General features: G+C 42.1%; 1 protein-coding gene across 4 annotated transcripts in view; it reads right to left on the bottom strand.

The window, feature by feature from the left end:
• The window catches only part of ZRANB1 (zinc finger RANBP2-type containing 1), a 41,084-nt gene that overhangs the window by 12,261 nt on the left and 14,652 nt on the right, over nucleotides 1–14,171 (bottom strand). For all 4 annotated transcript variants that reach the window (XM_065842848.2, XM_065842847.2, XM_071812230.1 and 1 more), the window contains exons 4-5: nucleotides 4,356–4,543; nucleotides 2,859–3,012 (exon numbers count right to left, since the gene is read on the bottom strand). In XM_065842848.2, coding sequence (XP_065698920.1) covers nucleotides 2,859–3,012; nucleotides 4,356–4,543 — 342 coding nt within the window. The remainder of the gene's footprint in view (nucleotides 1–2,858; nucleotides 3,013–4,355; nucleotides 4,544–14,171) is intronic.

Genomic DNA, 14,171 nt, shown 5'->3' with positions numbered 1-14,171 from the left:
CCCTACCTTTTATGCAGAAAGGATCATCACTGCACACGGAGGGCAAGAATGGATTTCTCTGAAGGAGGAAGTGAAGTACAGAACCACTTTGCGGTGGGAAAAAAAAAATAAATAGTATTTTCAGCCCTACTATATTTAGGACAGCTTCAATCCTAAGCAGTGGTTTTCTACCCACAGAATCCCAGAATGCCAGGGATGGGAAGGGACCTGGAAAGCTCATCCAGTGCAATCCCCCCATGGAGCAGGAACACCCAGCTGAGGTTCCACAGGAAGGTGTCCAGGCGGGTTTGAATGTCTGCAGAGAAGGAGACTCCACAACCTCCCTGGGCAGCCTGGGCCAGGCTCTGCCACCCTCACCATGAAGAAGTTTCTTCTCAAATTTAAATGGAACCTCCTGTGTTCCAGTTTGAACCCACTGCCCCTTGTCCCACCATTGGTTGTCACCAAGAAGAGCCTGGCTCCATCCTCCTGACACTCCCCCTTTCCATATTGATCCCCATGAATGAGTCCCCCCTCAGTCTCCTCTTCTCCAGCTCCAGAGCCCCAGCTCCCTCAGCCTTTCCTCACACGGGAGATGCTCCACTCCCTTCGGCATCTTGGTGGCTGCGCTGGACTCTCTCCAGCAGTTCCCTGTCCTTCTGGAACTGAGGGGCCACAACTGGACACAATATTCCAGGTGTGGTCTCCCCAGGGCAGAGCAGAGGGACACGAGAACCTCTCTGACCTACTGGCCACCCCCTTCTAACCCACCCCAGGTACCATTGGCCTTTCTGGCCACAAGGGCCCAGTGCTGGCTCATGGTCATCCTGCTGTGTCACCAGGACACCCATCTGAGTGACTCCCCCAATGGCCAGGAACAGTTTGCCAAGAGACTTGTTCTTGTATAGAACACCCACTTTCTTTGTCATTTCATGTAGACTTCAACAAAAGAGCTCAGACAACCCCAACGGTTTGCAGGCCACAGTGTGCAGGTTAGAAAACAAGAAATGGGAAAACTGTCGAGCCATGAGATGGAAAATACCTGTGCTGACAACTGTTCCCAAAGCTTCGCAAATAGGATCTGTAACTCCGGATCTACTGTTGTTATTAAATAATGGCATAAAGTCATGTGATAAGCAAAACTCTTGTGACTCCTGTATCACGTTAAACAAAAAACACACTTTCTAAAACTCAAATATTTGCTACATCTTAAAGATTTGCTCATGTCCTGCACTTCAATGCAGAAGTAGTAAAGAGTTGCTAGGCAGAGCAGAAACTAGAGAAACTTCATTAGCTTCAGCACGATTGTGAAACTTAAATACGGGAGTAAATAAATACTTAAACAGAAACATCTAGTATCCCCTCAGGCCTTCTAGGAGATAATTACTGGGTTCTAAGTGGTATTTTAAGGGCACTAAGATGGTTCTTAATTCCAGGGTCGGATCTGCCAGTCCTGCTCATATGTCCAGTGCCTCGGGGCTTCTAACAGTGAAGTGCACGTTTAGGCACACCAGTTGCTACTACAGTACATAGTTGTTTGGCACAGGCAGGGTGTTGTGGGGTGGGCTTTTTTGTTTTGGTTTGGTTGGTTGGTTTGGCATTTTTGTTTATTGGGTTTTTGGTTTGGTTTCTTTGTTTTTGTTGCCCCCTTTTTTTGGTACGATTGTTCCCTTTAAACTACAACTGGGTTACGGTGGCCAGCAATCCATTTAAAAGTTTGGCGCTCCAATGCCTGTGCCTTGGCTCTTCAAGAGGATCCATTTATTTGAAAGACTGAGTGGAAACTCCATCGTACAGGTAATATCTGAATAGGATTGTGTGATATATATACCCCTGTCCTTGGAAATGTCTTGAGTCTAATTGCTAACTGTTGACTACAGATGTTCAGGTGACTGTGAAAATACAGTGTTGATACACAGAAGCTTTTGAACATTCTTATTCCTTAATTATTTAATGGCTGTAACACACATCAAAAAAGATGCACAGTGGTTTAAGATGTGTCTCTTGAAAACAGCCAACAGATTCCTCATTTCTGGCAAGAGCCACATTTCTCATGTGTGTCATGAAATCATTCTGCTGCTCTTCTCTCCCCAAAAAAGCCATGAAGTGTCTCCAGACACTTCGCACACCCACACCGTCTGCCTCTTGTACGTGATCTACAGAGCAGGACTGAACACAGCACCCCAAACAAATAGTTGTAGCCAAGAGGTAAATATTATCCAGGCTTTTTCAAGAGTAGGAGATGAGGTAACACTCAGCCAAGGTTCAAAATACTATTCTTATAATGCTACTGCTTTGTAGAATAGACAAATGATCTGCTGATTAGTACAGGTTCCATCTATTATACACATTTTTTTACCCCTGGTAGCATTTATATTAAAGGAAACAACCATAAAAAATTAAGTCTCCTAATAGCTTCTGATTAATAGACATTGTCTTGATCACAGAGTTCTTCAGAAGTATTCAACAAGTGCTGTTACTATAACCAAGTGCAAATGCAAAGAATAGCTCTGTGCCTTAATGGAAAGCACGGAAAGCTAACACAGCTATGTGAAAAACCATATTAGAGCTCGGAAACATCCGGGCTCCAATCTTAAAATTAAACACAGCCTTTCCTTAGAAAACACCATTTTCTTCAACTTCCTCATGTCTGAAAAAGACAGCAGATGTTCGCAGTGAACATCTGAAGCGTGAAAAACCTGAATAAGTAAATTCAACTACTAGACCTGACCTAAGCTGTTAAAACTTAACAAATAAAACCTATACACACACACACCACCACCATCAGAAAGTCAAGGTATCCATCCAAAACAAGCAACTCTCAACTGGGCAACAATAAACCAAAACCTCCCCATTGGTAACAAGAGTTTTGTAGCTACCTGCAGGTAACGTAAACGTTACAAGGTCAGTCAGAAAGTAGCAAGCAAAGTCTCCCTTGCGTTGATGAAGAGATGCAGCAATTTCACGCCGGATTTGTTCTGTGACCTCTGGACACACCATGGCAGGAATGCACTTCGCTGCGTGTTGTGATACCTGCAACATAAGTTACTGCACTCAGTATTATTTCCAGTTACATGCAGACTTGAGTGATGAACACCAGCAGACTGTATTTTGTTAACAAGTAATGCAACGGAAGTATAAAGATTAAATGGTTTTGACTCTCAATGAATTAATGTTTCATTTATCATGTAGCTGATAATATAAGGTTGATTAAAAGCTTTTTTTATTCAAAGAAGTGAATTAACAGGTGACCAATTCCAGCAGGAAAGGGAAAGAAAAATAAAGGTAAGAGCTAGATGACAATACAAAACACACCTCAAATCTACATTTAACAAAGAACTTCATTACCACAACACAAGGCTACTACAGAGAATCTTCCCAGACACTATTAAGCTAAGATACTTAAATTTCTCCAGATTCTAATCATTACTAACAGTGGGAACTCCATCAGTGACACAGGGTAAGTGCCATGGGGATCACACTGGATATATTAATAAAAAAGCTTTAAAGACACCCATTTTCACTAATTAACATCCTAGCGAAGGATCACTATGGGTCAAACACTATCAAGCATTTTCATAAATAGCATGTTGACCAAGTATTCTAGAAACTGAAACAAAACCATCAGAAACATTTCAGTAAACTAACTTGTTCGTAAAGTGTAACTCCATCTACCCAGATAGCTACGTAAGCAGCACAAAACTACTGATATTAGACATATATAAATAGATTCTCTTCTTAAGGCTTTAGCTACATTTGTCTTGCTTCACCTACTCTTTTTAATTACTCAACCCTACACATTCCATCATCCTGATGCACTTTTCAGGCATGTTCTCAGGAACACGTGCTTTCAGAATTGCTTTAAGCGTCAGAAGAGGGAAGGAGGCAGAATAAAAATTTGGCTCTGATCAGGTGAGGAACCAGAAGTTTGAGATGAAGAAAACAGACCCAAAAAAAACCAAAACAGATTTATGGTGTTAGTAAGAAAGCAAAGATGACCAGAATTGAGGTCCATGAAAGACCATTAACAAAATTCAGGAAAAAAGCCCCAGCGCTGTCATTGATCTCAGTGTTTTGCTTTCAGGGCATTTCCTCTCCCCCACCCAAAGCACAGGAAGCCCCACAATAACTCACTTCCACCTCCAGGATGGTCAGAACGTGCGCCAAAACCATTCATTAAGGAGAAAACTGAATCTCCTCGAGACCACCACTTATATACAGTCTTAAAGTCTCCTAGAGGAGACACACTAAAGTGATTCATGTATTCCAACAGCATTAGCCTCTATCTTCTAGCAAAGCGTCACGTCACTGGCTGCAAACAATAGCACCGTGACCCGGGGTTCCCGTTAAATGCGTGCAGGGTCAGGGTAACTCACCTCCGTGAGCAGGATGGCCAGCATGTCTTGTCTCTGGAAGCGGATCGCCAGGTGGACCAGCGTGTACCCGACGTCGAAAGCAGACGGGCGATTGAGCAGGCGAACCTCGTCGGCTGTGAGCTGGCGGGCAATGTCTCCTCCCGAGGACTTGTAAGCTTCCACAGCAGCTAAATCGCCTTCTACAACTCCTGGGGAAACAAAAACGACATACAATTCATTTTAGCTAGTGAATGAGTCACCCTGGATACAACCAGCCTATTTAATATAGCTTACCTCTGTTCATTCTGGTATGGACCTAACATACAAAGATCAACTGCGTACCAAGAAACTTGCGTATTTTTTATTTTATTTTTTAAACAGAAGACTACAAAATATTTACACTTACCTCCTGGATCATTTCCACCACCCAAATTAGCAGATCAAAAGCCCGTTACGAAGTGCTGCTGAGGACCCTTGATGAGATACCCAGCATAACGTACTCACTGACGTTTCATTTGATCAGCAGGGAGAGTCGTTCACTCAGTACAGAAATTATTTGGATAATTACATCTTACCTTGTAACTTATCTTAAAAGCAAACTATTGGACCTAAGAATCCAATCAATTAGATGGTTTTTGGAATAGTAGTCTTTTTTTTTCCCAAAAAAATGCAGTTTAGAGTGTTGGAACAGGGTGCAGAGAACAAAGTTTCTCTTCAGCTTATCTCTGCTACTAACTGAACTTACACAGTTATTGAGGGTACTCTATTAAAATTGAATTGAAGAGAAATCACACACACATACTGCATCAACTCCATGTTCCTTTACTTCCTAAAGCACAATAGGGAGAGGAACACAACCCTGATGTCTTCTAGAGCCCCTGGGAACCTCTAACTTTTGTACCATGCTTCATATCAGGACCATTCACACTGACTGCATCCTTTAGCTGCAATTACCAGAACACACCATCAGAGGTGTGGTGGTGGTGGTATCTTCAAAAGTATTGCTTCCAATATAAGGCTTCCTAAATACAGAAATTCCTTCAGTTATAAAGATCCTGGTTTGGATAGATGCCTAAGAGAACTCTAACACTGAGTCAAAGAAACAGGAAAGTCATTTTAAAGCCATCTTTAATAGGGAAGTAAATAAGAACAGAAGAGTAAGAGCGCAGATGGAGGCTGAAGTCCATCCTTCACTCAACTTGCTTACCAAGGCTCAAAAATAAATCGGAAGGGAAAGACGTTCAGTCTCAATGGCCCTCACTCCTGTTCAGGTTCAAAATGCAAACACCGAAAAAAAAGGGGAGGAAAAAATAAAGCCACACACACAGCAACCAACCCACCCAGCCACATCATGGCACAGTGCACTGCCTGCTAGCAGAGACGCGCGCTAGCAGCTGGGCTGCTGCTTAATCCAGGATTTGGGAAAGCATTCTTAGCTCGCCCACAAAGTCTATCGTTTTCAATACTGAGATTATAAAGCTTTCAGGAGAAACACAGAAGGAAAATGGATTATCAGGGCAAGACGTTTCTCTACAAAGTCATCAGCTCTGCTCAGTAAGCCTCTACAGATATAAGTTTGATTATTCAATGAGTTAGATTATTCAGTGGTGGTGTAAAGCAGAGAAGTTCCAGAATACAAATTCAGCTGCAAATTTCAGTCATAAAACATCTACCCATTCATCAAGGGCTCAAAAAGCCTGACAGGCCAGGGCAGAATGAAAACAATACAGAACAACTCTTAGTTTTCTGGCGTGCACTTATATTCCACTCCGGCATTAATCGTGTTCTGCTCAACCATCTGCCCGTGTGCTCACCCCAGATGAGTTAAAGAACTAATTAGACAAGGGTTGTGTCTGTTCATTTTAGCTCTTGTTCCGTAAGAGTCAGAACTTTGCTGATGACAAAATATTTTCTTTTAAAGAATGGAGCTGCTACCGATGGAGAAAAGGTGCTTCAGTGAAATGAACACTGAAAATCCATTGGTGGGACTTTGAAGACGTGCATCACGGGAATGTAATACAGGATGTGCAACACAACCGTGCTCCTGTCACAACATTTCCACTACAGGTGAAACCAAAACATACCGAAGCAATAGGTACATTTCTGTCAATATGCGCTGTATCCATAACAAGAATGCCAAGTGTAGCGTTTTATTTCCATGCAATCACCTGTATGCCACTGGTAAGGCAGTACCAAGGTTGGTTTTGATAAGATTCCAAACAAATGCAGCAAGCTGACTTGGTTTTCTTTTTTGTAGATATCTATGTAGATACCAACGTCAGAGAATTTCTCATGACTTGCCCTCATAAAACACATTGTACTACAGCTGTGGCACAAGATCACCTGTGAGCAAACACTCAAGAGTCCCCAGGGAAAGAAGAATCTTGATTTGAGCAGGTTTTCCGCTACCTTATGACACGCTTATTTTTTTATCATTGTACTCATTTAGTAAAGACACCTTTTTAAAGACTAATAGCAATTTCATGTCATGTTTTAACCACTTCTCTTGAGAGGGGAAAGATTCCAGTTACCATATCTGCATCACCCAGTGATAAACATACCAAAGACCACCCAAGACTGGTAGGTAGTCACCCTGACAATCCAAATATCTCAGACTGATTTCAAAGAATCAAACATCCCCAAAGTTATCCTTCAATGAGAGATACATGCTACTACAGCCTTCAGTCAGTGCCAAGTCAATTCACATTTGTTGTTATTCTTTTAATCCCCCACTCTCGGCTGCTAAAGTCATTGACTCCCATTGCGCTTTTAACCAAACCGCAGCAATAACTGAGGTCCAGGACCGGTGCTGAGAGGTGGTTCTGTCAGGTTTGGCGATGCCTTCAAGTACCAACTACTAAAAGCTACAACAAAGACCCAAATCAGTGACATGTGATACGCAGCACTGCCAGTTCTGGCAGTTTACGCCCACGTCTCGCAATACTTGACATTCCTAAAAGTCCCCTGTCCTAGAATTAATTACTAAAATTGTTATGTAAGCTGTCATTTTAAAAGTGCATTTCTAAACCTCACTGGTGAAGTTTAAGCTAAAGATCAATACATACATCAAAAACAGGCAAACTGTATATATTTTCTAGGCCTTATTTTAAAAAAATAACATTGTAAATGTGTTCTAGGTATAGGGTTTGCAAGACTACCCAGCAGGAATAAAGAACAGTGTAACTAGCACAGTTACAGCTCTTGGAGGAATGGCAATGAGACCATGTGCACACATCATCTCTGGTCATCCGCTTTTCCTTAATCCAACCACCCAAGTGATTATTTAGGGGAGAGAGAGAGAGGGAAACATGAAGAAGAAAAAAATAGGCATCAGGAAATTCTTAGATAAAGCCCAAACTCCCTTCTGCCTGCTTTGTAACTGAGCCTCAATAAACACGACACACAAAAATCAAGCCACACAAAGCTTATTCTGAATATTTTTTTTTGCACAGAGCCTATTACAAACCTGTTTCCTTATCAGAAGCTCCCTCTTGCAAACCTGCTGCACGCTTCAATGTCTTGTACTAACCCGCATTGAAATGCTGCGACCCAAGTAACCGGAGCATCGCTACCGCAGGGCCCGTGTTCTACAGTCATTACAAACCTCTTTGGCCTCTCTTGGCCACAGCAACATAAGCCCAAATTTATCTTTATCCATTCTACCAAATACCTACTTCATTTTAACCACTTCAGCAGAATTGGGGAAAACTACTGCCAGCTTGGGAGGTGCCAGCCTGCAGGTGCCAGTCAGTACAACCCAAAGCTGCATTGAACACTGAGCAAAAACATAGCAGGAACAGGCAAATGAACAGAAATCTGAATTAGAAAACAGAAATCTTGCCCCAAAACTATGGGGTAACCTTGCCTACACGCAACATTCATAGGAACTGCCTGCAATTCCTAAACTCAGTATCATCACTCTAAAATGAGGTCTTAATATGTTTTCATGGACAACAGCAAGCACATTCCTACAATGGCTTTGATTTCTGTCGGGTGAATGAGAGCCTCCAATTCATTAAGTCTATTTAAATAAAGCTTAACAAAACACTATTTACAAGCCACATTACAGAAATATTTACTGATGCTCCAATTCACATTTCAGAACACAGAAGTGCCTGATTACCTACACAAGCAGCCTTTGAGCTGCATTCTGATATCGCACCACACCAGTCGGGTTAGTCCCCACTGACACCCACTGCATTCCTCGGACTGTTGAAATGTCAAAAGGAAAAGTGCCATTTGCCTGGAGATTGTTCACACAGCACCGAGCAGCAAGATCTCCTGCAAGGGCACAGCTCCCATTAGTTACAAGAGCTACACAAATGCAAACAGATTCTCATGACTCAATGGCTACTTCTGATCCACAGCAAAAATAGCTTTTCCGAAAGCGTTGGTTTGGTATAGTGATGGAAGGACCAGTCTGTGTGTGTTCCCCCCAAGGAGTTTTGCTCTGCTTCATCCACAAACACATGCCTGTAGGCTGATGTCCTACGTGACAGGACAGAATGGCACGTGCTGCACACCGGTGATGAGAAAATGCAAGTGCAGGGGAGTGTTCTGCATGTACAGGTTCAACTGTGTTCTCATTCACGATTCAGGCATTTCCTCTTGCCGGAATATTCTTTCACAGCACCAGGAGCCAAGGTTTTTTCTTCTTCTAGTAAAGCCCCGATTCTTATAAATAGCACAGATCGAGAATATGCAATCTCAGTATACGTGAGAAGATACATGATAGAGATTAAGAAGGTTATTTTAAAAGACTAAATTTAAAAAGCATTAATCATCCAATAACAACCATTTGTACTATCTTCATCCTGCTTTTTTCCCCACTACAACCATCTTCTCTACTAGGCATTAGGTATTACATTTGCCCATATTAAATAAACCCACAATTAGCCTAGCTGCTAAAACCAAACTACTTCAGTTATGGTGCTATGAAATTTCTTCTTTAGCACATGTAAATATTTATAGGGTTTAGTGCAGTTAAGCTGGAAAAAACAAACACAAGAGTTTACAAGCATATCTAGAAAAGTAAATTGTGTTTGCTCTAATTGCACAGTCCCACAGACTTTGGAACAGTTCTGTAGCACGCTAGCTGGCACAACTTGCTAATTAAATAGGTAAATTCCCTAAAGGGAGCCTGGACAGTGGAAAATCATAAATATTCAAGTTAACCGTCAGTGCTTCCAAGGTAAATTTAAATAACTATTTTAAACTTGATAATTTATTCAACTATTTCCAATATAAAATATCACTGAGCTTCAAGAAAGGAGTGAGGAGAGCTAAATACAAGCATTCCAGGAGTTAAGACTTTCTACCAAGGCATAAGGTGTGCAGAGTTTTACCTCCTCTGAAAGACGCACACAAACGGTAAAGTAGTTCTGGTAGAATATATGTACAGGACACAGACACCAATACAATAAGGTATTTTTATCCAGGTGGAAGTTGGAAGCTTACACCATGGTTACCCGGCACAGCAGACGAGCGTGCCAAGTCACACTTCCCAGGATGACAAGGGAGGATGGGCTGTATGGTCACACCAGAGACTCTTCCCCAACCCATCCCAACAGACTGTTTGCCATCTGTAGCCAAGACCAGCCTGGCAGGTAATCACTCACCAGTGACTAATTAATGCTACACTTCCCTAAACAGTTCAAGTCAGCCTAAAGTGACACCACCAAGGAACCATGCATGACCCTTCCCTGCCTCCAGCAGCTTGTTCCTACTCCCTTAATTAAAGTACTAACAGCCCCATCAAGGCTTAACTGCACCATGGATGTGATCAGGAAACCAGTCTGGGTTTACTAAACCAGCAAAATAAACAAACAAAACCACGACCACTTCCCCCACAAAAATCAAGCTTATCAAGCTTCATTTTTAGTAGGGTCAGTTTCCGGACACGCTTCATTGTAGGCTGGCATGCAAACACACCAGAAGGAAGGCAGAAACAAGCAGCCAGAAGGACAACTTTGGGTACACTTTGGTACATCGACCCCTTCAGACGTCCTTTACTGTCAGCAAAGAGCCACACGCTCTGCAGGACGCGGATCAGGAGGTGGCCCCCGTCCCAGCGGGACGCGGATCAGGAGGTGGCCCCCGTCCCAGCGGGACGCGGATCAGGAGGTGGCCCCCGTCCCAGCGGGACGCGGATCAGGAGGTGGCCCCCGTCCCAGCGGGACGCGGATCAGGAGGTGGCCCCCGTCCCAGCGGGACGCGGATCAGGAGGTGGCCCCCGTCTCTCCCGTCCAGTCTCGACACTGCCCAGCCAGCTTCATATCTAAATCTGGACAAGGCGACCCCTCTTTCCCACAGGGTTTGTGAACGTCTGGGAACACGTCGGGCACTACTGCAGAAAACTACAGGGAGAAAGGGACAAAGGAAAAAAGCCTGAAAAAGAGATAAAATAGTTGACAAAGGAAAAACTAAGCAGACACATATGTAGGAATACTAGGAATGAACTAACAGTCCTTTTAAGGATGTACTGCAAAACAAGATTCATTACAGATTGCTCTAAATACTTTGGATTTAAGAAACACTCTTAGTTGTTTCTTCCACAGAGCTGAGAAGAACGTGTATGTGCTTGGTTTTGGAGCTGCCATCCCCAGCCTGGGAAGTCTGACCCATGAGGGCAGCAGGTCCCTTACTGGCCAAAATGAAAGAGCAGAGCGCACTCTTGCAGTTAACGAACAGGGTTGGAGGAGAAAGGGAAGGGAGAAGAAATGCAGTTTACTTTTGATCTGTGCACTACAGTTCAAGCTCAGGAGTCGAACACAACCCAAGAAGCCCCAGCAGTGCCCTGCAGCAAACATGCTCTGTTGGCACTACTGCAAAGCCCAGCCCTGAAATGCCAGCAGAGGAGAAGCTTCGGCAAGTACTGAGGTGCAAGTCCCAAGCAAACTGAACACTAGAAAGGTTTTATAGTCACGACCATCTTCAGCCATTTGTACGACTGAAATCCCCAGGCAGCTGTAACCAGCTCCCCCAGCCCCGCGGCAGACCCGCTCTTCTTGCACACCAGATTCCCTAAGCCCCACGTGCCACCAAACCGCCCTTAACCATGAGTTACGGAAATGACAACAGAGCTTCATTTTAAATCTACGTTAGCTTCCCCCTTCCCCACCCCAGAACTGAGTCACCTTGGACTCCACATTAACCTTGTACTGGGGTAGTACAGCAGAAAGTGGTGTCCTTGCACAAGCCATTTGTAATTTCTCATAATTCAAACCGGCATTTGTCATGTTATTCAACAGCCATACTTTACTGGATTTTGATAAATTGTAACCAAATGAATCAGTTATAAACCTCATCCTTTTAAGAAAGGCCCATCTGACAGATACATCCATTGCTGCAAAACCTACATCAGTAATAAAAATAACATTCAAGTACATTTACTTGCGGAGTTTGAAAGGGGAAATGCCACTAATCCTTCTGATTCTGAAAGAATACCCTCCATCAAGGAAACTATTCATGCAGAAATGCAAGAGATGCACTCATCGGATTTTGTACAGCCCAGATTTGCAAGGAATGGAAGCCTTGATGGTGTATTTATTTACTGAAGTGGGTAGAGCATTAATGAGCGTCTCCAACAAAACATAAAAAGCCACAAACACACACAGACGGGTACTCTTCCAAATCCACACAAGATACACATCTATCTTCATGCTTCAGCTAAAAAGAACAAACGTGGAAAAAAAGCAGCCTGATACATGCTTTAAATGAAACTTGACATTATTTTTACTAGATTTTAAATTTAATTTCATAGTAAGGTTGAGATGAGAAGGGGGAGTTCAACTGAACAGCTGTCCTGAAGCATCAAACATTTTCCTTGGTACTTTCTGAAAGATATCATCTTCCAAGAGAAAAGAAAATAACCAGTCTGCCAAGAATTCCTCCTACTCCTGCTCCTCTAGTCTTTATTTTTAACTGCAGGGAAAGCTACGCTTTGTATATCCAAAAACTTTAAATCAATACATCTCTGCCACGTAAGTCAGACTCCAAGCAAACCGATCCTCCACAACTGATTGAGCTTAAACTTGGAGGTACGAAGCCTGAAGTTACAAATCCAAACAAGCCACCACTTGTCAGCCGAACTGTGGTAACAGACTATATACCAACTATTACTCCATCCCTTTTCACAAACATGTAACATGTCCTGTCTTATAACTGTGTTTCGCTACAGATTGACAAGTGTTCAACTCAGCTAACAGTAACTCACCAAGTCACCATAACTCAACTGATTTCAATGACAAGAACACGAGCTTAAGGCAGAATTGTTCAATTGGCAGTTCAGTTGTTTTAAGTATATCATGCTAAGGCACCAAAACAACCATTACAAATGTAGCTTTAAAACTACTGGTTAACCTGGTGTACCTTTCCAATAGAGAGAAACTCTGCAAAGCATCCAGACACAGCCACAAAAGAATTATGAGGCTTCCATCGATCTTCCTAAGGTTATTCCTGCTACAAGAACTATTTGGAAAAAAACATGAAATCTACGATATGCAAAATGAAATTCTGAAATGAAGGATTGATAATTAACAGTTTTGCTTGCTGTTTTTTCCCCTAAGTTAAGCTATAGTAAGTGTTGAAGTTACAGAACGGAATCCATGAAATCTGTCGGTAGAACAGTAGTAAAACAAAATCAGCATAAAAGTCCAGTTGCATTTTGGCTTTCTCCTAATTTTCATTTTAAAAGAAGCAAATTATTGCCTTACAAAATTCCTGTGAGCATAGTTTTGAGCTTCATGTACACCTGAATAGTCACAAGCCACATTAAATACTTGAGAAACTGACAGTCTGAAATATAAAGTAAATCACTTCCACACAGATTAAATCTGAAAGTGTGAAATATTTTAAACAACACTGGAATAGTCCCTCCCAAAACAAATCACTTTTCAAAAACCAGAGAAAAAAAAAAGCCCTAATATTTAATGCAATTGCTATGAGAATGCAAGATAGAGCAGCACGAGGCACAGGAATGACCTCCAACAATTGATCTCGGGTATTCAGTACCTTAAATACAAAATACCAGAATTTCAATTGCTTCATTTCATAAGCAAAAAGCACTACACTTCTGTTCGCATGTAAGGAGCTGAAGGCACCAATACTGAGCCATCTATTTGCAAAAGAAAATGTGTTCACGTCCAAGTATTCACACAACAAGAAAAATAAACGGGAATATTTATTAGCTCAGAAAAGCCAAACCCATAATATCCATAATAACATTTAGACCTGATCCAATATATTAAATAAAGCGGCTCCACAAATTAGTTTTATGATTTTAACAACCATGAAGTGACTTCATGAAACATTATGGAGCTGTATGAGATACACCCCTAGTGCTAGAGTTTCAAATGAAGTGTTTTACTCTAAAAATAGTTGCATATTTCAAGCGTTTAACCTGCTTGTGTTCTAGGGCACAAGGTACCTGCTTCTGGGAAGTTACAGCACACGAGCTGAACTCACAAGGTCAACAACTGAAGAAAACCCTGCTCTTGCATCTCAGTTCTTTAACAGTACTGGGAGAATTATTCAAAATTTGAATTCTTTTGAAGCAGTTGACTACAAAAAATACTTTCAGAAGGCCTATAAACATTTACAACACAGTATCTGTATTAATACAACATCATTACTTTCAAGGTCAGTATTACACATGCAGTTTCTTGGAGCTACATATTTTGGTGTTATTTTTAACATCTGACAGAGCATCTTGTACTGTTGCAAGCTCCACACTGTTGACAAATACTCCCAAGCTGCAGCTGCTGATTCTACCAGCGTATCTTGCCATAGCAAAAAGGAGTCATTTTAAATGGCCAGTAATGGCATTTTTACAGTACT

This window comes from Patagioenas fasciata, chromosome 8 (assembly GCF_037038585.1).
Source record: "Patagioenas fasciata isolate bPatFas1 chromosome 8, bPatFas1.hap1, whole genome shotgun sequence".
In the NCBI taxonomy this organism is placed as follows: domain Eukaryota; kingdom Metazoa; phylum Chordata; class Aves; order Columbiformes; family Columbidae; genus Patagioenas; species Patagioenas fasciata.
Note: the sequence above shows the minus strand (reverse complement) of the source record. Positions and strands in the feature narration are given on the sequence as shown.